At 43.2% G+C, this 23,671-nt stretch overlaps 1 protein-coding gene across 2 annotated transcripts in view; it reads left to right on the top strand.

The window, feature by feature from the left end:
- The window catches only part of tnmd (tenomodulin), a 212,046-nt gene extending 188,687 nt beyond the window's left edge, over positions 1-23,359 (top strand). For both annotated transcript variants that reach the window (XM_060832212.1, XM_060832213.1), the window contains one exon: positions 22,914-23,359. In XM_060832212.1, the coding sequence (XP_060688195.1) occupies positions 22,914-23,123 (210 nt within the window). In that variant the 3' untranslated portion in view covers positions 23,124-23,359. The remainder of the gene's footprint in view (positions 1-22,913) is intronic.
- Positions 23,360-23,671: the final 312 nt, after the last annotated feature.

The following is a 23,671-nucleotide window of genomic DNA, read 5'->3' as shown; positions in this document are numbered from 1 at the left end:
TTATGGATGGTCTGGGAGATGATGGTTTGGTGATGGGAGGTGGAGTCATGGTCAAGGAGGCAGTAGGAGGAGGTGTCCGCAAGTTGGCGTCTAACTTCAGTGGTGTAAAGATCGATGCGCCAAACTACCATTGCGTCTCCTTTGCTGGTTTGATGGTGAGGTTGGGGTTGGAGCGGAGGGAGTGGAGGGCTGTGCATTGTGAGGGTGAGAGGTTGGAGTGGGTGAGAGGGGTGGACAGGTTGAGGCGGTCAATGTCGCGGCGGCAGTTGGATATGAAGAGATTGAGGGCAGGTAAGAGGCCAGCACGGGGTGTCCAGGTAGATGGGGTATGTTGGAGGCAGGAGAAGGGGTCGTCAGAGGGTGGTCGAGAGTCCTGGTTGAAGAAGTAGGCGCAGAGGCGAAGGTGGCAGAAGAAATGCTCGATGTCTAGCCACGTGTTGAACTTATTGATCCGGGAGCGTAGGGGGATGAAGGTGAGGCCTCTGCTGAGGACTGATCGTTCATCCTCAGAGAGGGGGAGGTCTGGAGGGATGGTGAAAATACGGCAGGACTGGGAGCTCGGAGCTAGGACCTGGTGTGGGGCTGGAGCTGGGAGTGGGGACGGAGTTAGGCATGGGGGCGGAGTTAGGCATGGGGATGGAGTTGGTCGGGGGGCGGAGTTGGTCGTGGGGGCAGAGATCAATGTGGGGGCAGAGATTAACATGGAAGTGGCATAGTGTGCGGTGTGGTCCTTGAGCAGGTGAGTGATGCCACTGAGGGCGGAAGTGGCTGTGACGATGGCAGCTCTGGGGGCGGAAGTGGCGCGCCGGTCAGAAACGGCGCTGGTCCCAGTAGTCAGCATATCTGTCGGCGATGATCTTCCTGGCGATCGTGGAGGCGGTTGTCTGCGGCGATCGCGGAGGCTGCATGGTCGGTGGTGGCTGTTGTCCGTGCAGCGGTGGGGGCAGAAGTGACGTCACCATTTGCCCCGGCAGTGGTGGCTGCAGCGGCCGCATGGGCAATGGCACCCGCGCGGTTTCGGAGGTCGCGGGAAGGTTCAGGAATGGTCGAGGAATCCGGATTGTGAGGGTGAGTACATGAAAGTTTTTGTACTTACTTTCTTTGATGTTCGATATGGCTAGGAAAAAACATTTGTTCAGTGTATGAATTCTTCTGAGGATGAAGAACAGCAAAGGTCCTTTGCAGGTCTGGGAGAGTGTTGTCCTGAGTGCAGGGAGTGTACGTAGCGGCGCATGGTTAGGTGAATTGGCCACGCTAAATAGCCCATAGTATCCATGGATGTGTAGGTTAGGTGCATTAGTCAGGGGTAAATGTAAAGTAATAGGGTAGGGGAATAGGTTTGGGAGGGTAACTCTTCGGAGGGTTGGTGGGGACTTCTTGGGCCAAATGGCCTGTTTTTTTCTTTCTTTTTCTATTACTCACTGTGTAGTCCAGACAGCCAGAGGTCAGTCCTCTCCCTAACACAAATGAGAGTCCTTCACCACTGATCCAGCTCCCTCAAAGGCAGCTCTCAGAATGAACAGAACTCCTGACTCACCTGTTTTTTTTTTGTCTGACCCACCTGTTTTTTATCTTTTTTATCCCCCACATTATCGCCGAACAGCAGTAGTGCTTATTCTTCCCCACACCCATGTTGGGTGTGTGCAGGTGTAGGGCACAGTGGAAAACAACAAATCTGTAAATCTTTATTTATATTCCACCACCAGGAAGAAAAGAAACACCCGAGTGGCCAGTGACAAGCAGTGCCCTTCTCAAAGGGCAATGCTGTGTGATCAAAAAGGTGAAAGGGAGGGCAGGGATTAAATCAAAATGGAGTTGGAGGGAGAAATAATACATGCCACTTCCTCCGGTGCCCATCTCTCCCCGAACAGCTCAAGGAAGTTGGTGAACACCGCGTGCTCCTTCTCCAGAGACACCCGGGCTCTAACATAACCATGGTGGAGGGGCAGGCAGTTGGCCCTAATGACCCTGCTGCCTGGACCTGTTTATGGCCAGTTTGGCCAGGCCCAGGAGCAGACACATGAGGAAGTCCTTAGACCTGCCCACTCTCCTCCGTACCGGGTGCCCAAAGATCAGGAGTGTGGGACTGAAGTGCAACCAAAAAACAGAGGAGAAGGTTTTTAAGAAAACCAAAAAGGGAGTGCAAATGCCCACATCCAATATATCCATGGTCCACCAACCCCTGATACCCAGCCCGTCCCTGACCATAGTCACCACAGCCCTCCCCTCCGAACACGCGAGCACGGAGGTGCGAATTCCTGAGCAATGGCTCCCTAATATTTTGCCAACAATCCCTAAGGGTGGACTTGAACCCAGGTCCCTACCACTATGAGGCAGCAGTACAAACTACCCTCCCCGCTCTGCATCGGGTGCCCAAAGGTCAAGAGCATGGGGTTGAAGTGCAACCAAAAACAGAGGAGAAGGTTTTTAAGAAAATCAAAAAGGGAATGCAAATGCCCACACCCAATATATATATGATCCATGAACTCTACAGCGCCACAGAACAAGCAGTTGGGCTGGGGGTGCGTGAACTTCCGCAATATGCAGTTGTAGGGGACTGCTGCGTGCAGCACCCTCCACCCCAGATCCCCGCACGCAGAGAGCCCTCCACTGGGATCCCCACTACCTGGTGGCAAATGGATGTGCCAAAGCATGTCCAGGTGGTGGATGAGGGAGAAGAGGTGAACGGTGTGCAGCAGCAGTCTGAACAGGGCCCACTGTAATACATCCCTAAAGGAGCAAAATTAAAACTCCTGAGGTAGCTCAGGTTGCAGAGCACAGGCTCCTGCCGGAAGTACAGGACCTTGGGGCCAATGTGAACTTCCATCCGGGCAGGGGTGAGCGCAGATGGGATTCCACCGCACACCTGAGCATCCTCCAACTGGTGTACAATGTCGCGTCCGAGCACCGCTGTTTTAAGGCATTGAATGGCAGTGGCCACGAACCGGACATCTACCGCTGCCCTGCTCTCTATATCCTGCAGTAATGTCCAGCCCCAACCCTTGCTACCCAGCACATCCCTGACCCTACTCACCATGGCCCTCCCCTCCGAACCCGTGAGTAGGGAGGTGCGAATTCCTGAGCAATGGCTCCCAATCATTTTGCCAACAATCCCTGAGGATGGACTTGAACTCAGGTTCCTACCACTATGAGGCAGCAGTACAAACCACCCTCCCCCCTCTGCATTGGGTGACCAAAGGTCAGGAGCATGGGGCTGAAGTGCAACCAAAAACAGAGGAGAAGGTTTTAAAAAGGGAGTGCAAATGCTCACACCCAATATATATATGGTCCATGGACTCCATAGCGCCACAGAACAAGCAGTTGGGCTGGGAGTCCGTGAACCACCACAATCGCATGTGGGTTTCCTCCAGGTGCTCCAGTTTCCTCCCAGAATCCAAAGATGTGCAGGTTAGGTGAAATGGCCATGCTAAATTGCCCATAGCATCCAGGGATGTGTAGGTTATGTGCATTTGTCAGGGTAAATGTAGAGTAACAGGGTAGGGGAGTGGGTTTGGGAGGGTTACTCTTCGGAGGGTCGATGTGGACTTGTTGAGACCAAATGGCCTGTTTCCACACTGTAGGAATTCTATGACTGGGTGACTCTTAGATGCCCTAATGAAGGCTGTACAATTGAGCCAAGTGTGCCTGGGCTGGAATTCTTGTTCACAGCTCCTCAGTCTTTTACATAGGTACCCTGCTAGGACTGAAAACCAATCAATAATTCTAAGCCTCAGGTTTTTATCCCTACTTCAGTTAAATCCTGCTGTATTGCTACCCAGGTCCCTACATGAGAGACTGACCACAGTTTGACTGAAGACAACTGATGCCTTTGGAACCGTGAGCAAAAATAAATGCCTGTCTTGACAGGAAGAAGAGAAATTGTGAACTTGGATTTATATATTGATAATCCATCTAAATAGAGTTAAATTAAATAAGCTTCTACTTTGAGCATTTTTCATAGTTCCATCATATTTTGTTGCAATAGCAAAAAAAAACTTTAAAAGAATAGAGAGGTAAATACTGGTTATTTCTGTCAGTTTTCTGTGCTGACCTGAAATTTGTAATTTACAACCAATTTACCAGTACTGATCTATATAGAAACAATTATCCCCCTATTTATCTTTAGGTATGTCCTTTAATTGACTTCAATGAACAAAATTTAGATCTTAGAACCTTAAAAAGGCACTATTCCATCCTGACACATAAATATTACATTTTGAGTCATGCATCATTTAAAATGAACTTACTATGAACAAGGCTTTAAGAGATTTACTGGTGACTGATTAAATCATTTCCACTGGATTTTTCTCCTCCAGCTCTATTGATGCTTGCAACAAATATGCATGGCTGAGGTGGATTTATCAGCTCTGCATCCATTTAAAACAGAAGTTCCTTCAGCTCTATCTCTATAACCCTGAAGCACATTCACTTCAGTGTTGAAATTGTTCCTGCGCGCCCCAATATCTCCACTGATATCGCCACGCTGATCCAACTCCACAACCAAAGAATGGACAGAAAGTCAGAAGCAAGTTTCAAATAATTACTGCTGAAATAATGACTGGAGGGTTTGAAAAGTGAAAATATGGAAGTACTGAGCAGTGCCATCTCTAGCAGAATAAACAGTTCACTCAATATCACACAACAGGCGCAGGTTCTACATGCAACAGACCTCCATACTAAACAGCCAGAAGTTAACCGGAAGTATAACTCTTGTTGGCATTTTCTATTCAACCTGTTGAGAGATGTTGTTACACAGCTCTGGAGCAGGTGGGATGGAATCTAGGCTTCCTGGCTCAACAACCTCTTATGCAAAATGTCCAGGTTATGTCCATAATCAGCCAATTATGGTTTAGACACCCAACCAGACGTGCCTGAGTGCTAACTAGACAACCCATTTGAGAGTGTTAGAGCCAGCAAAAGACAGACAAGTACCATTCTCATCGGTGGGACTCTTGAAGACTGGGTTCAATCCAACCTTCTTTAGAGATATGTCATATTGCATTGTACAGGATGTTAGGTAAGATCTAGAATGTACAGGGAAGCTGTACATTATGATGGGGATTTTTATCACTGTCTGCCATGTGCGAGGCCCATGTCCAATTCCCTGACAGGAAATGGCTGATGGTTGTGTGTAAATAAGAGTATAGTTTTTAAGGGCTCTTGTGGCACAGTGTAGTGTCCCTGTCTTAGAGCCAGGAGTTCAAGTCCCACCTACTTCAAAGGCGTGGAATAGCATCGCTGACTTTGCTGATTAGAAAATATTTAGAAGAAGGTGCATCCCAATTTATGGTGAAGTGCAATTCTCTTCCAAGTGGTTTTGTGGCTGGAACAAAAAATGGAACTTACTTATCAGAAATGTGGCGTTCAGCCTGTGCACAGAACTGCAGAGCAAGCTGTACTTGCTTAAACAGTCAAAACAAATTGAAGCCATTAGCCCCAAAGACTCCCAAGTGATCTGTGTGAGTGTTCTGCTTTATTCCATCTCAAGAGCCTAGCTATGCCATGGGTGGTATCTCTTCAGGGAATTGTACCTCCACTGTAAGTATAGAACATAGAGCATTGAACATTACAGCGCAGTACAGGCCCTTCAGCCCTCAATGTTGTGCCGCCCTGTCATATTAATCTGAAGCCTATCCCACCTACACTATTCCATGTACGTCCATCTGCCTGTCCAATGATGACTTAAATGCATTTTAACTTGGCAAATCTACTATTGTTGCAGGCAAAGCATTCCATACCCTTACTACTCTCTGAGTAAAGAAACTATCTCTGACATCTGTCTTATACCTATCTCCTCTCACTTTAAAGTTGTGTCCCCTCATGTTTGCTATCCCCATACTTGGAAAAAGGCTCTCCCTGTCCACCCTATCTAACCCTCTGATTATCTTGTACGCCTCTATTAAGTCACCTCTCAACCTTCTTCTCTCTAACGAGAACAGCCTCAAGGCCCTCAACCTTTCCTTGTAAAACATTCCTTCCATACCAGGCAACATCCTAGTAAATCTCCTCTGCATCCTTTCCAAAGCTTCCACATCTGTCTTATAATAGCTACTCAGCATTTTCAAAAATGCTAGGTCATAGTGATACCAGATAACATGGACTGAGAGCCTAGTTTTGAAGGGCTCCAAATAAGATGGCGTCTCTTACTATCCTCTTTATGTACTATTGTTCAGTCACAAGAGTACATCTCACATTGTTAAAGTACTGTTGGGGGTGGGGGGCAGTAACTTGGATTTCTTTGATTAAGTGCCACTCAGGCACATAACTGGACAGCAGTGGACCTTCTCTGAGATTGAGAGCCTGGAGACAGACATCCTACCCATCTAGATCTCCCAGACAATGATATGCCAGCAGAGCTGTTCAATAGCTGCACCAACAGCTGTCCAGAATCATGGACACTTAAGGCCTAGAATTTTTCCTAAATCCTAGGCCATAGGTCAGTGATGGCAGGAAGCGGGTGGCGAGATCTGGATTGCACAGAAGCCAGATGAATGGATCTGCAAACGGAGCAGTATCAATAGGATAGCTGCTGACATTGGAGGAAGTAATTTCAGGTCATGTGTAAACGCCAAGACAGTCATGTGGGAATTCTCCCTGCTCTGCATGTAAAGTACGTGGCTAAATAAATGTACAACTATAGGAATTACAAATTAAGAACAGAAGTAGACCATTCAGGCCTGATCTGCCATGGAATAAAATCATGGCTGCTTTGTTTCATGTTCCACATTCAAACTCCACCTTAAAAATAGTCAGTGATATTGCTTCTGTCACCTTCTGAGGCAGAGAATTCCAAAATAGCACAATCCTCTGTCAGAAAACAAAAAATTCCTTCTGTCCCAATAAGGCAATACCTAATTTTAAAACAGTGTTGCCTCACTCTTGACTCACTCACCAGAATAACCATTCTTTCTGCGTCTATCTTGCTAAGACCATGCAGAATCTTTTAAAGTTCAATTAAATAGCTCCTCATTCTTCTAAACTCAAGTGAAAACAAGCACAGCCTGTGCAATCTTTATCTTAATACAACCTGTTCATTCCAGATATCAATCTGGCAAACCTCCTTTCAACAGCCTCCAAAAAAAGAAATCAAAACTATGCAAAGTATTTGAAATGTAATTTCGTAGAAGTGCTCTATAACTGAAGCTTAAAGTCTTATATTCTATTCCAATATGTAATAAAGGCTACCATTCCACCAGTTTTTCTGACTATGTGATCTACCTGCATTCTAACTTTTGTGACTCATACCTGTGTACCCTCGAATTCGGCTCATCAAGCTCCTCGACTATGTCCTCGATGGTAAAATATTGTCTGTGCAGCATAGACCCCTGCGTGGCATACTACCAGCTTGAGTCAGACCTTTTTGTACATGTGGTGTGTTTTTGTCAGCCAGTCAATATTTCAATCATGGTGGAATATTACCCCCTTCCCAATTAGCTGATTCTTTGCTCAATAAACTTTTATGTGGAATCTTGACAAATGTCTTCTGCAAATCTAAGCAAAGTGCATCAATGGATTCCCCTACATCCACTCTAGATCTTATTCTTTCAAAACATTCCAATACATTGGATAAACGCAACTTCCCTGTCAAAGAAACATGCTGACAGTTCCCAGTTAATGTAAGTCTTTTCTAACTTGCTTGATGATGAATTCTAACTGCTTTTCACCCAGTTGCTGTCAACTAGCTGGCCTATTATTTCCTGATTTCTGCCTGCCTCCTTTCTTAGAGGGACTTTATTTGTTATTTTTCAGTCTGATGGAACCTTTCCAGAATCTAATGATTTTTGGAAAATAACACCAAAACATTTGCTACTTCAATGGCCACCTCCTTTAATACCCTAAGATGAATTCTGTATGGGCTCAGAGACTCGATGCTCAGTAGCACTTCACTCATGATTATAATTTCACCAAGACCTTCTCCTCCATTAGGTTCCAGATTTATAGGTATTGCTGCAATGGCTTTGAATCCTCTAACAGTAAGACAGAGGCAAAACATCCATTCATTATAGTTGTCATTTTTTTATTATCCACTGTTATCTATTATTAACTCCCCCCGTCTCACCGTCTGGACCACAAACACTTACTTACCCTTTTCCTTCTTAAATTTCTTTAGAACCTCTTGCAATATGTTTTACATTTCTAACAAGTTTGCTTTCATACTTTTTTTTATGATTTGATTAACCTTACTTTGTGGGCGGCACGGTGGCACAGTGGTTAGCACTGCTGCCTTATAGCGCCAGAGACCCGGGTTCAATTCCCGCCTCAGGCGACTGACTGTGTGGAGTTTGCACATTCTCCCCATGTCTGCGTGGATTTCCTATGGGTGCTCCATTTTCCTCCCACAGTCCAAAAACGTGCAGGTTAGGTGAATTGGCCATGCTAAATTGCCCCTAGTGTTAAGTGCAGGGGTAAATGTAGGGGAATGGGTCTGGGTGGATGCACTTCGGTGGGTCGGTGTGGACTTGTTGGGCCTGTTTTCACACTGTAAGTAATCTAATCTAATCTAAGAACTTTGAATTCTAACCAGTCATCTGACCTGTCACTCAGATTTGTGTAGTTATATGCTTTTTCCTTAAGTTTGAAGCTCTCGTTAACTTATTTAGTCAACCACAGATGGTGATCGCTCCCTTGGAATTTATTTTTGTAATAGGAATGTACTTATTCTGACTATTCTGACATATCCCCTTAAATGTCTGCCACTACTTCTCTCCTGATAGAGCTCCTCGCCCACAATACCCTCACTTGTTCAGCTTTCATGCCACATAGCTGCCCTTTTTTCAAGTTGAAAGTATTTGTCTTAGATCCACTCCTTTCAACCAGGCATAAAACTAAATCAATATAAGATCATCACTATCTGGAGGTCATTACTCTGAGGTCATTAATTACTCCTGCCGCATTGCACAATACCAAACATATACTTTGGTCAGTTCCAAAATGTGCTGCTTCCATAGGAAAAGAGACTACTTTGCAAGCATTCTACAAATTCCACAGAGATACTTATTAACAACCTGATATTTCCAATTTGTATGTAGATTAAAATCACTTATAATTATTGTAGTTCTTTTATCACAAGCACCCATTATTTCTTGTATGATTTGTCCTACATTATGGTTACTGTTCAGGGGTCTATAGACCACTCCCACAAATGACATATTTCCCAAACAGATGTTACAGCTGGTCTCCTCAATCAAAGTCATTTATAACAATTGCACCAATATCATCTTTTATTCAAAGGGTTACCCAGCTTCCTATTCTTCATGAATGCTGTATAGCCCTCAATATTCAGATTCCAAAATGTGATATTCCTGTAGCCATATCTCCATAATGGCCATCAGATCGCATCTGTTCATTTCAGTGTACATTATTGATTCATTTACTTTGTTATGAATGGCTTTGCACATTCTAATACAGGCAGTTAGGTTTCTTTTCGATATCTTTCTGACAGCTAGTCTTGACCACTGATACATTTGTGGGATTTTTCTCTATCCCTTCACACCATCTCGGAACTTCATTTTTCACACTGGTATTTTGCTCTCCATCCCTGATTTATTGCAACACCCAAGCTTGGTCCTTCATACACCTAGTTTAAAGGCCTCGCCGCGTCCTGTTATGTGACTTACAAAGATCTTCAATCCTGGTTCATTTTAGGAATAGACTGTCCCAACAGTGCAGATATGACTTGCCTCAGTACAAGAACCAGTGCCCCTCAAACCACAGTCTGCTTTTCCCTAACCAGTCTTTGAGCCATGTGCCCACTTCTTTTAATAATTATTGCTCAGATAGTAATCCAGGCATTTTTATCTATGAGGTTGGGTTCAGTAACTGCACCAAATTTCTCACTCCCTGCCAATAGAACATCTTTCTGGTTTACATGTGTTACTGGGACCAACATGGACCACAAGCATTGGATCTCCCCCTCCCCACTGCAAATTCATTGCCAGCCCAGAACCCTGTCACCAGGCAGATAGCATAACTGTTTGGATTCACAAGTCTTTGCTGCAGAGAACAGTTTTTTGATTTGATTTAATTTGATTTATTATTGTCACATGGACCTAATTACAGTGAAATGTTTTGTTTTGCATACAGTACCGCAGATCATAACATACAAAGACACAAAGACCATAGGGTGTTTGAACAGAGCAAGGAATGCAAAGCTGCAAAGAAGGAGCATAAAAAATAAGGTCAACATTAGACTTGCAATTTGTAAGGTCCATTCAGAAGTCTAATAGCAGTGGGGACGCAGCTGTTCTTGAGCGTGTCTAAGCGTGTGTTTAAGCTTTTGTATCCTCTACCTGATAGAAGAGGTTAGAAGAGATTATAACCTAGTTGGAGGGTTCTTTGACGGTGTTGTCTGCATATTGCAGCAGTAAACTATGTAGATGGAGTCAGTGGATGGAAGGTTGGCTGTGTTCAACTCTTTGTAGTTTGTTACAGTCATGGACAGAGCAATTACCGTCCCAAGCTGTGATGCATTCCGATAGAATGTTTTCTATTGTGCATCTGTAAAGGTTGACAAGGGTCTTCATGGACATGCTAAATTTCCTAAGGAAGAAGAAGTATTGTTGCACCTTTTTGACCATCGTATCAGCATGGGTGGTCCAGGACAGATTATTGGTGATCATCATTCCTGGAAACTTGATGCTCTTGACCATCTCCACCTCAGCTGCATTGGTGTAGTGAGGGGTGAGTCCTCCACCTGGCTTCATGAAGTCAATAATCAGAGCCCCTCACTATACAGACCCCGACCACCACTACTTTCCTTCTTATTTGCCTTTCTTGAATGGTTTCCTATCCCATAGTGTCATGGCCAGTAAGCTCATCCACCCTGTAGCCATAACCTTCCTCTAAGCAAGCTGAGAAAACCTCAGATCTGTTGGACAATTGTAGAGATTGACACTCCTGTGCTCCTGGGTCCTTTTACTTGGCTCAACTGCATTCACATCTTCCTTTCCCTGACCACTGACCAAGTAAGAAGACCCTATCCTGAAAGGTTTGACAAAGGGTCAGTTAGACTCGAAACGTCAGCTCTTTTCTCTCCTTCTAGATGCTGCCAGACCTGCTGAGATTTTCCAGCATTTTCTCTTTTGGTTTCAGATTCCAGTATCCACAGTAATTTGTTTCTATTCTGAGGGGTATGGCCACCTCCTGGAATAAAGGGCCCAGGTAATATTCCCCCTTCCCTGACCATTGATGCGGAACAGGGTTTGTTAACCCTGGCTTGTTAACCCACCTCTTAAGCACACCAACAAAGATATTGATGGGAGCAACAGGGACTGCTCAGTGGGGCCCAGAATTGGCATGAACATTTAAAACAAAGGCAAGCAACAGCAGCAGCCATGTTCCCACACTAAACAGGGCAAGAGAACAAAGTAGCAGTACAATGAAATGGGAGGAAAAGAGCAGTGATTAAAAAAAGGTAAATAAAAGAGACCACTGCACTTTCAGATGAGGACTGACCAACTGCAGAGAGAAAACTGTCAAACACAGAAGGAAAATCTCGAGGCAGTCACGCCTCAGTGGTAAGTGAGACTGGCAGAGCATAAAGCAGACAATAAAAACCAGGATTCTTACTTGGAAACCTGTCTTTTTTAGGACATCAAATCCCTACCAGCTACATCACAGGCTCAAGGAAATTCAGGCCGCACAGAAAGCAAACGCCAAGCATGCAAATATAGGAGAATGCTGCTTCAACAGATGGCCAGTGTATGATCCCATTCTACAACAGTTCTTTGAACAATGTCCACACCTTAGTGTGGAATGCATTGCCTGGAAACATGGCTGGTGAAATTGAGATATTCAAGAGAAGGCATTGAATGTTTTTCTGGATGGTAATGGTGTGCAGGGAAAGAGCAGGAGTTCGGCACTAGGTGATAGAACGATGCAAGCACGATGGGCTAAATGGCCTCCTTTTGTATTGTAATCATTCTGTGTTTCTGAGTTCACTCTCCCACTACATGTCAAGCTTCATCCTCTGTCAAGGCTGAATATTAACGGTATTTGGTCTTTAATTGGAAGACTTTGACATCTATTTTCACACGTGTACCTTGTCATTTTAACGTCTTTAGGATATTGTGCATAGTGTTGTGACTGAAGTTGTAACTATGTCAAAAACAAAAGTCAGCAAAAGTCGAGTTTTCAAGTTGTTTCAGATAAATGATGGAGAACTGTCTTAGTCTAGTGTTACTTCTAGTTTAACTCTTTACTGATCCTATTGGAGATGTTACGTGAGACACACAGATAGTGGCTTGTTACACTGCCTATCCCCACCGAGTTCAGTTCGAAGTGCAAGGCACTCCTGGAGATGCTCTGCACAAACACATTTCTCTCTCCACATTTCTCAACACAAACTCCATTGAAAATTCAGTTTCTTTAATTAAACAGAATCAGTCCAAGTTAATCAAATCTTTCTGTTCTCCTGTAATAATTATTTCAATACTCTATTTGTTATCATTTTGTGTAAAGTGAGTTCCTCCTCTTTTTAATTCCTTTGTTCTTGCCCAATTATCCACTTAGTGAAAAATGCCTTAGAGTTATCTATTAGCTCGTTTAGTTCTGGGATTTCTGATTTCACTTCATATTTTTTGAAGTGGATAACTTCCCACATTGTTCCATTTTTCTTTTTTACATTTACATATATTTCCTGGAAAATGGAGCATCCTGGCTTTCCAAAGGTTGAGATTAATCTCTGCCAGCTTGCTCTTCCTGTGTAAATTGCATTGTGAGATTTTAGACTCAGTTACCTGTTTCAACCAATATTATTTCCATACCATCACAATCTAATCTGTAAAAATCTATTCTGGACGAGAGTCTCTCTCTGTATCACAAATCCACCATTACATTGAAAAAGCCTTGTTATGGCTTAAGAATTAGATTTACTTGCATTCTTGATTAAGAAAACCAGTTGAGAAGCAAAAACATTGAGCGATAAATGTTGCTAAAACTTGCTGCCAAGGAACTGATTCTTGTTTATTGTTCTTTATTATTTTTCTGAACAGCTATCTTTTAAAATTACCTCAGAGGGAAACCTATTACCTTTTTTTGGCAATAACTGTTAAAAATAAACTCACACGCACTTTAGGAAAAATTATTTCCCTAGCCACAAAATGTAGTATCATATGTTATTGCTAGACTTCAGGAGTGCTATTTTTCAGAGTACTGCTCTCCAACAATACAGGTATGGAAGAGAAGACTGACTTCATTTTGAATTATATAGCATAAGATGCTTTTGCATGAAGAACTCTATTGAAAATTTAGTCCTGTGGGGTTTGTTCAGGGACTGTGTTCAGAAATTCTCTGGCTGAAATATGGTGCAAACAACAGCTTGCATTTAAATTGCCCCGTTAACATAGTAAAAACTCCCAAGGTGCTTCAGAGAAGTGTTATTAAACAAGTTTGTCAGCAAGCGACTTAACAAACTCTTCAAAGACGATGATCAAAAGCCTGGTCCAAAAGGTGGTTATTGCAAAAGACAAAGAGGCCATTCCAACCTTGAGAATTTCTTCAACATAGTTATTGGGACAATCATAGCCATTTTTAAATTCATTTTAGGGACGCAGGTGTTGCTGAAAAGGCTAACATTTATTGTCCATAGAAGGTGGTGGTGAGTATTTATCTTGAACCACTGAGCCGTTTGATTTTGTTACTTCAGAGGACAATTAAGAATCTTCAACTTTAATTTGTCTGAATAACTGTAACTCAGATTAATAATGTTGTCAGACAATGCAGCTATGGTTCCCTCGTCCTGTCAGAATCAGCAAACTCTTCATGTCAGTCACATGTTATTGAAAACATGTTCCATAAACTAAAGCATAAAGATACACAGACAAAAATTAACATGATTCTGCATTCTTGGGGTGCTCTGATTTTTGGAAAGATGCACAACATCTGGTAGGGTCGCAGAGCACAAGGTTTTAAATTAGAACTGTTCAAGGTGAAGTCGGCAGGTACATGCAAATTGTAGAGGAAATCAGGACCTGTCTCCCATTAAGGTATTGAAGCTAAGTCAATCAAAATGCCTAAACTGAACTGATAGCTCCATGGGGATAGTAACAGATCTGGAACTAGCCCTAGTATGTGTGGTTTAAGATCTAGATCATCTACAATCTAATTAAATGATAAACAGGCTTGTGAGATGAATTCTCCAGTCCTGTTCCTGTGATGTTCAAATGTGAGCTTAATTTCAACACAGGGATGTTAGAGAGAGGAGAAAGATGGTCACTCAGTACAGTACAAGAGGGGAACCTTCAGAAGGAGAACACAGCAATATTGATGAAATAAAGGTAAGATTACTTGTAGCAGAGAGATTGTAGTCTGGATAAAGCACTCTCTCGAATGAAAGCTTTTTTTTCATGATTGCTGTGCATTAAATAAAACCATTATTTACAGCTATTTCAATATAAGCTGGACAAGATAAGCACTGTGGTTTGACAGATATATTTCACTGAGCAGAGCAAAACTCAATTCAATCATATTTGTTTTTTTTTCCCAAAGGTTTATTTATTTTTACTTTCAAGTCATGAGAAAGTCAAGCCAATCAGCAGTCTTGGCTTTTTCTAAGTAATGCATCAGTCAAGGATCGTTGAAGTAAAATTCAAGATAATTTTTAAGAAGAAGAATCATCTGTAGAAAATAATGGATGAAATCTTGCAGAAGATAATGTTATTTTGCATCACTTTCAAAACAGATAAAGGGACACTCGACTGTCTCATTAGATATAAATTAGATTGGCTTGGGCTGTTATTGTGTGCACAGACAAGACAAATTGAAGGAAAAATGATGATGATTAGATAAGCTCTGTCCCTTTGAAATTGTTTTGCTCGAGCCTCTCACCACATTGGCCCACTTCCACTATGACTAATTCCTTACATAGATAAACCTAAAGATTGTCATACATTATCTAAGACTGGGAGAAACTTTTGATTATATTAGGATGTGAGTCAAGTACAATGGGTTAGCAATTTCATTAAAGTAGCAAAAAGGGTAGGGTTAAATAAACCAAGTAAGTATTTATATGACAATTCTAGGCATGGGGTAGAACTTAGTATAACTACCAATGGTTGGTAGATGGGGATTGAAGGTAAAGTATAGTCTTCAATGTAATTAGTGCATAGTGTTTTAATTCAGTCTCAATTTTAAAATTATGGGTCTAAAAAGATTTTGAATTTTTTTTACAAAATTAGAAAATTACTACAAAATAGTATAACAATCTTATAATATAACAATAATAACAATAAACAAACTACTATTCTTACTCCACAAACAATTTTGAAGAAAGAAAAGAAAAAAGAGAAAAAAAAGTACACAAACTACAATTCAATAAATAACAAAATCAAAACAAAGACCTAAAGTAAACCAAATTGAATCAAGGCAAATTAAATCAAGTATGTTGCAGTAGTAAGCACAATCCCACCAAAGCTCCCCACCACCAGGAGCATCAGTAGGCATACCCATATTTGTTCTTTCCCTCGGAGCCTCTGGCCCTCCAGGCACAGCCCTCATGGCTACACAAAGGCCCTGACCAATATAGCCAATAAGCCTGCAGATATATAGTTGAAAAAGGGCCACCATGTCTTATTAAAGAATTCCATTTTCTGGTGCACCATACTTGTAAGTATGTCCACAGGGATATGCTCCATAACTAACCTACGCCACCCCGAAAGTCCTGGGGGGTTCTCCGCCACCCAGCTCATCAGGATGTTCTTCCTCACACAAAATGAAAGAATATTAAACAGTTTCTTCCCATGTGTGTCCAAAGAGGTGAGATTCGGCAAACCCAAGAGGAGGGACACTGAATCTACCTTGACCTCGGTTCGCAAGACACCTTCCAAAACACTCGCTTATAGCACCCCAATGCCTACAAAGTTTGTGGCATGACCACAAGCAATCAATAAGAGTATAATATCTATTCTACATTGGGGTGCTCCTGTGTTAAATTTCGCAAGCCGCTCCAGTGCCAAATGAACACTGTGGGATACCTTCAATTGCATAGCATGTGTCGTATTGCAAATCAAAATCTCCCTTACATTCTCCCAAATATCCACCCAAGCCTCTGACGAGATCTCCACCCCCAATTCCTGAGTCCAGATTCCACACAGCTGCTCAATGTCCTTCAAAACACTACCTCCTAATAAATGATGGAGGGTGCTGACCGAGAGAGTACTCTCATCTCCACCTCAGACTTATAGGAACTAACCATTAATGTTGTCTTCGTCTGAGTAAAGTACGTATTCTGACAATAATGAAAGAGGCCCCTCCTAGATAGTTCATATTTCTGGCTCAGCTGCTCAAAAGACATCATGACCTCCCTGTCAAATAGATCTCCCAATAGATCTGGAGACTCCTCTAGACTCCCAGAGCCTAAAGCTGGGATCCATTGATCCTGTTTGGAATCCTAACATTCCTACTGTGGGAGTGAAAGGGGAAGATTTTCGTAAATTGCCCTCACTTTGTTGCATCATTCTCCAGTCTTTAACTGTATTAAAGACAATTGGATTCCTGCAATGGCCCGTAACAGTCCTCATCTTGTCTATAAACAACAAATTAATGAGGGGGCATTTTACCTGGAAGGCCTCGTTGTCCAGCCAAATTGAGCACAGGTCCTGGCAAGCCAAATCCGCCACATAGGATAATAAGGAATTCAACTGATATTTCTTAAAATCTGGAAAATCCACCTTCCCGATCTCCTGTGGAGGCTGCAATTTGGCAAGCTTAATAAGAGACCATCTATGACACCAGATAAGAGAACCAAGCCAACTGTTAAGCCTCAAAGGGAGTATTGGGCAGCATCAAAGGGAGCATTCTCATGGAATATAATAAACGAGGAAGAACATTCATTTTGACCAGACCTATTCTACCCAATCAGGATATCGGAAGGTCCTCCCAGCACTGAAGGTCCTATCTGATCTTCTCTGGCAACTGCACAAAGTTAGCTTTATATAAATGATCGAAGGACAGGGTGATAAAAATGACTAAATATAGGAAACCTCCCTGTGACCACTGGAAAGGGTATCAGATACCACCCCTAAGATTGGGTATGCTAGTAAGATCTAGTATGCTAGATCGGGTATGCATGGCCTCTGTTTTCATATTTTGATTATATACCCTGAGAAAGAACCAAATAGACTAATCAGTTTTATTACACGGGGCATAAATATCGTCAGGTTAGCTAGGAAAATAAGAACATCCTCTGCACAAAAGGTGATCTTATGCCCTCCTAATCCTAACTCCGGGACTGTTATATTGGGGTCCCTCCGGATGGCCCCTGCCAACAACTCAATCACCAATGTAAACAGCAACAGTGAGAGGGGACACTATTGTGGGCTGCCTCTGCCAATATTAATATTGTCAGACCCTATACCATTAGCAAGAACCGCTGCTTTAGTGTCACTATATAACACTGCCCCCACCTGGCAAAGACCCCTCCAAGACCAAATCATTCCAGGACATACAAGAGTTACGGCCACTCCACCCAGTCAAACCCTTTCTCTGCATCCAGAGAGACTACCAAGCCTGGAATTGACCCATGCTGGCATACCTGAACCATACTTAATACTCTTCTAATGTTATTAGAAGTCCAGTGACCCCTAAGTAAAGGCTGTCTGGTCCTCCTTTACAATGAAGGGCAAGACCTTCTCCAACCTCAACGCCAACATTTTTGACAAAATTTTAAAATCCATGTTTAGTAACGATATAGGCCTGTATGAAGTACAACCCTCTGGGGCTTTCCCTCTCCTGAGATTAAGAGAAATAGTTGCTTCTCTCAGAGAGGATGTACGAATAATTGTGTGTTGCCTCGGCCAGCATGTTTATAAACTCCTTATAAAACCCACTCCAAAATCCATGTGGGCCAGGCGCTTTACCATTCTGGAGCTGCCTCACTGCTTCCTGTAGCTCTTGGATTGTCGAAAGCACCTTCAGCCGGGCCTTGGGCATATGTTGCTGCAGCCCCCTCACCACTTCCGGGTCGCCGAGTAAGAAATAATCAAACTCCTTGCATAGACCTTGGCAGTCTCCCAGAGCACCGATGGGTTACTGGCCATATCCGAATTAATATGCCAAAAAATTTTAAACTCTCACAAAAAGTACTCAGTAAACTTCCTATTCTTCAGGAGGAAAGGATCTATGCGCCAATGCCGCAAGCCTGTCCCATCACCACCGGCCTTAACCTCCATGTATACTGCTGCATGGTCAGAATTGGCTATGTTCGCAGCTCTGCAAGACAGCACTGAATTCAAAAAGATTGATGGGGCAAAAAAAACATGTCAATCCTAGTGTAGCACCTGTCTGGGTTAGAGAAAAAGGTGAAGTCCCTACCCTCAGGGTGAAGACAATGCCACACATCCACCAACCCCAGCTCCCTGTTTGGGTCCAGCAGCTGCCTGGATTGTGGGGATATAGCCGCGAGACCCCTAGGCATCGTGTCCACCTCGGGGTCCATAAGTCGATGAAAGTCTCCCCCTATAATTGTATGACGTGTCCCCAAGAGCCATCAGCCTGGAAAGTGCATCTCTCAAAAATTTGAGGGGGTGTGCCGGAGGAACAATATACATTCAAGATCCCATAGTCCTCTCCATGTATTAAAGCTTTAAGGATCATAAACCACCATATTTGTCCCTAATTTGGTCCAATAGCTGAAATGGGAAATTCTTCTGGATGAGTACAGCAACTCTACTTTTCAAATTAAAGGATGAGAAAAACACCCGGCTGAACCCTCCATGCTGTCACTTTAAGTGCTCTGTATCAGTTAACTGTGTTTCTTGCAGCAAGGCTACATCGACCCTTTCTTTTCTAAGGCTTGAAAGGATCTTTATTCTTTTAATCAGTGAATGACTCCCATTGACATTCCAGGTGCACCATTTAAACAAATGGTTAGCTATAGCTGTCTGAAACAGTCCATGACCCCACACCCTCCCCCCACCCCAAGAGAAAGAGCCCCAGTCATAGCGCGCCAAGTGAAAGCAGTAAACAGTTCCTACAAATTTGAAAATACAGTAAAACTACCAAATCAATATTTCTAACAATTACATCTTCAATAACCAACATATAACACAAATAATAGGGGACTTTCCCCCTTGCCCACAGGGGGCGCTCATACTACCCAGTAACCCCTCCATGGCTCCTTCCAGCTGAAGCCGCGACCCAAACCCAGGCAAAACAAAGTAAAAAAAAGTTACAACAAGAAAATTAAAAGTGGACATTCAACCGTCCTATCCATACTTCAATCCTAGGCAATCCTAGTTAAAAAAAAACAAGACCAGGTAATCCAGGCAAACTACAGAGAAAACAAAGTAAACACCATTGTCCATATTATTTGAGCCAGCCAGTCTATTTTAATGTGTCCATGAATTCCTTTGCCTTTTCCAGTGAGTCAAAATTAAATACGGACCCTCCGTGGCTGAAACATAATATTGCTGGATATCTTATAGAGTACTGAATATCCAAGTCCCTCAGCTTCTGTTTCACCTCATCACCTCTTGTGGATCACGACTGCAGAAAAATCTTGGAAAAACATAATTCTTGATCCTTTGTATATCAGAGCCTGTGGATCCTTCCTGAGTGCTCCAGAAGCTTCCAGCACTATTTGCTTGTCTCTATAGTGCTAGAGTCGCATTTCGACCAGGCGGTGGCACTGGTCTGACCTGGGCCTGCGCACTGCAGCCTGATGGGCCCAATCGACCCGCACCCAGCCCACTCTGACTTCCAGCTTCAAAATCTGCGGAGGCCATTGTTCCAAGAAGCTGGCCGCCTTCCCATTCCAGCAGCCCAATTAAACACATGTTCTTCCACGGCCTAGGTTTTCGAGGTTGTCGACCTGCTCTAGTAAGGCCTATACCTGCTTTTGCAGGGCCTGGACCCGATCCGCCGAGCATCCTATCATGGTTTTGGAAGCTGCAATCCATTGCTCCACCTCCATGACATGCTGTCCGAGATGCTGGATCTCCTGGTCATCCTTCTACAGCTTGGCCAAGATCAGTTCCAGCCTGGTCCGCATCTCCTCCATTTCTGAGTTGATCTTTTCTCAGAGTTTCACAAATTCAGAGATCACCGAGCAAGGAATTTGTGTTCCAGACGTTTTGTCCCCTGTCTAGGTGACATCCTCAGCGCATGGGAGTCTCCTGTGAAGCGCTTCTGTGATCTTTCCTCCGACATTTGTAGTGGTTTGAGTCTGCCGCTTCCAGTTGTCAGTTCCAGCTGTCCGCTGCAGTGCCCAGTATATTGGGTCCAGGTTGATGTGTTTGTTGATAGAATCTGTGGATGAGTGCCATGCCTCTAGGAATTCCCTGGCTGTTTTCGGATTGGCTTGTCCTATAATAGTAGTGTTGTCCCAGTCGAATTTGTGTTGCCTGTCATCTGCGTTTGTGGCTAAGGATAGTTGGTGATGTCGTTTCGTGGCTAGTTGGTGTTCATGAATACGGATCGTTAGCTGTCTTCCTATTTGTCCTATGCAGTGTTTTGTGCAGTCCTTGCATGGGATTTTGTACACTGCATTAGTTTTGCTCATACTGGGTATCGGGTCCTTCGTCCTGGTGAGTTGTTGTCTGAGAGTGGCTGTTGGTTTATGTGCTGTTATGAGTCCTAGTGGTCGCAGTAGTCTGGCTGTCAGTTCGGAAACACTCTTGATGTATGGTAGTGTGGCTAGTCGTTTGGGTTGCGGCATGTCCTCGTTCTGTTGTCTTTCCCTTAAGCATCTGTTGATGAAATTGCGCGGGTCTCCGTTTTGGGTGAATACATTGTATAGGTGTTCTTCTTCCTCTTTTTGCAGTTCTGGTGTACTGCAGTGTGTTGTGGCCCTTTTGAATAGTGTCTTGATGCAGCTTCTTTTGTGTTTGTTGCTTTCGTAGTTCAGGACTAGGTCTGTGTGTGTAGCTTTCCTGTATACCTTTGTGGTGAATTCTCCGTTCAGTATTCTCTGTACCATCATGTCTAGGAATGGGAGTTGGTTGTCCTTTTTTTCCTCTCTAGTGAATCGGATTCCTGTGAGTGTGGCGTTGATGATCTGGTGTGTGTTCTCTATTTCTGTGTTTTTAATGATTACAAAGGTGTCATCCACATATCTCACCCAGAGTTTGGGTTGAATTTGCGGTAAGACTGTTTGTTCTAACCTTTGCATTACCGCTTCTGCTATGAGTCCAGAGATGGGTGAGCCCATAGGTGTGCCGTTGATTTGTTCATATATTTGGTTGTTGAATGTGAAGTGTGTTGTGAGGCACAAGTCCAGTAGTTTGAGTATGCCATCTTTGTTGATAGGTTCAACATCCTGTTGTCTGTTCTGTATGTCCAGCAGGTTGGCTATTGTTTCTCTGGCTAGGGCTTTGTCGATAGAGGTGAACAGTGCCGTTACATCGAATGAGACCATGGTTTCTTCCCTGTCTATGTGTATATTTCTGATGATGTCCAAGAATTCCTGTGTTGATTGTATAGAGTGTCTGGATCCGCTGATCAGGTGTTTCAGTTTCTGCTGTAGTTCTTTAGCCAGTTTGTGTGATGGTGTCCCTGGTAGTGATACTATGGGTCTGAGTGGGATGTCTGGTTTGTGCACTTTAGGTAGTCCATAGAATCTGAGGGTGTTGTTGCTTTCAGGTTTCATTCTCTGTAGGTCAAATCTAGTTATCTGTCCATTTTTTTGTAGGTTCCTCAGTGTGTTGTTTATCCTATTGGTGAGGTGTGGGTTGGGGTCAAACTCCCTCTTTTGGTAGGTGTTGGTATCTGTAAGTAATTGTTGTGCTTTTTGGATGTAGTCTGCTTTGTGCAGGATGACCATCATTCTGCCTTTGTCTGCTGGTAGTATGATTATGTTCTTATCGTTTCTTAGTGGTGTTGAGGTTATATGTTTGTCTTTTCCTTGTCATCAGGGGTACGATACTTTGTCTCACTGTTTGTTGTGTCTCTTCTGTCAGTCCATTGTTTCTGAGTGTGCATTCTAGTGCTGCTAGGAAGTCTGCTGTCTTGGCGTCCCTGTGGTTGTAGTTGAGTCCCTTGGCCAGTATTGTTCTTTCCGTGTCTGTGAGCTGTCTGTGGGCGAGGTTTCTAACCCAGGTGTGTGTTGTGGTGTCCCCTCTGTTGTGTGTTAGTTTGGCCATTTTTTCTTTTAGTGCCGTTTCTTTGCGGTATGTGGTCCTGTTCTGTCCTATGGTGATGGCCTGTTCTACGATTCGGGTCCATTCCTGATTGGTGGTTTTTGACGCTCACAACAGACTTCACAAATACAGACAAGAAATTGCGTGCCAAAAATCATTAATTTCAAAAACCACCCATCAGCCAGGGAATTCCTAGAGGCATGGCACTCATCCACAGATTCAATCAATACATTCATCGACCTGGGCCCAATATACCGGCCACTGCAATACAAATTCCCAGCTCGGCAAACAGAACCACAACAACGAGCACCCGAGCTACAAATCATTTCACAAACTTTCAATTCCGAGATCAGGCTGTGTTCCACACGGAAGTCCCTGGGGCAATCATGGAGGCCGACGCTGCGGCCGAGGGCATGTCCGTAGCTGCAGAGGAGTGCCCTGCTTGTTGCAATCTTCACTTTTCCTTTAGCCATTTTTCTTAATCAATTAAACTTAACAACAGCAATTCTAGAGGTCCAAAACTACCAATTTTTACCGCAATGGGTGAGAAAAGGAGGATGAGTGTCCACTTTGTATGGGTTCTGGTGCAGAGCTCAGCAGGGCAGACCCACTGGATTGCCACCATCTTGTATCTCCCCATAATTCCATGTTAACATCGGCATTTTCCATTGTAAATGTGGGCATTAAGAATTCATAATAGAAAATGTTGACATCAAGTGACACAGCTCTAAGATCTTTAATATGTTAAACTGGTATTTCCTATATGGAATACTGAAAGCAAAATGATGCATTTATTTACTCAACCGCTGAAAGAATTTTAATGTGTTTCTATTTTTGCAGACAGAAAATGGACTTTACATTGATCCTTGGTATGACCAGAATGGATTCTGTTGTGCTCTGTGTCGCCGTGGACATCAATATTGCCAGCGAGTCTGTGAACCTCTTGGTGGCTATATGCCATACCCTTACCACTACCGAGGCTGCCGCGTTATCTGCCGGATTATTATGCCATGCAACTGGTGGGTTGCACGCATCCTGGGGAGGGTATAAAATCAGTTCTCTGCAGTAAGTGTGTCAGCAGACGATAGTGTCTATTGCAGCCACTTTAGCTGCCCTGCCCTCCAAATGCCTAGGTCTTTGAACCTGATCACCAAAAGTGTTAAAATTATCAATTAAATGTTCTAATAAAACAAGGAATTCCAATATTTCACTTTCCTTTTAGAATATTGCAAGCAAGATCAGACTTTGCACCTTTTGGACATCATTTTATTCAGTTTCTGTAAGAATTAACATTTGATTAATTGTATGGGAATACGTTTAGTTTATGGCTGAGAGCTATTGTTCCTTAGTGAACCCCAAGTTAGTGGATTAAATTGAATATCAAACACCTAATATTCTGATCAAGAAGAATTGCCATCATCAATTTCAGATTTTTGCTTTCAATATAAACTTTCAGTGCTGTTGCCAAAGTCTTCTAATAAGAAAAGACATTAAATTATGTGGTAATTTCTCAAGCTCTGAAAGTAATTTAGTCCTGTGGAGAATATCAACACAGGTCACTATGAACAAACTACACCCACGCAACAAAAATCATTATG

The sequence above is a fragment of the Hemiscyllium ocellatum genome, chromosome 11, assembly GCF_020745735.1.
Source record: "Hemiscyllium ocellatum isolate sHemOce1 chromosome 11, sHemOce1.pat.X.cur, whole genome shotgun sequence".
In the NCBI taxonomy this organism is placed as follows: domain Eukaryota; kingdom Metazoa; phylum Chordata; class Chondrichthyes; order Orectolobiformes; family Hemiscylliidae; genus Hemiscyllium; species Hemiscyllium ocellatum.
This window is presented reverse-complemented; position numbering and strand designations above follow the sequence as displayed.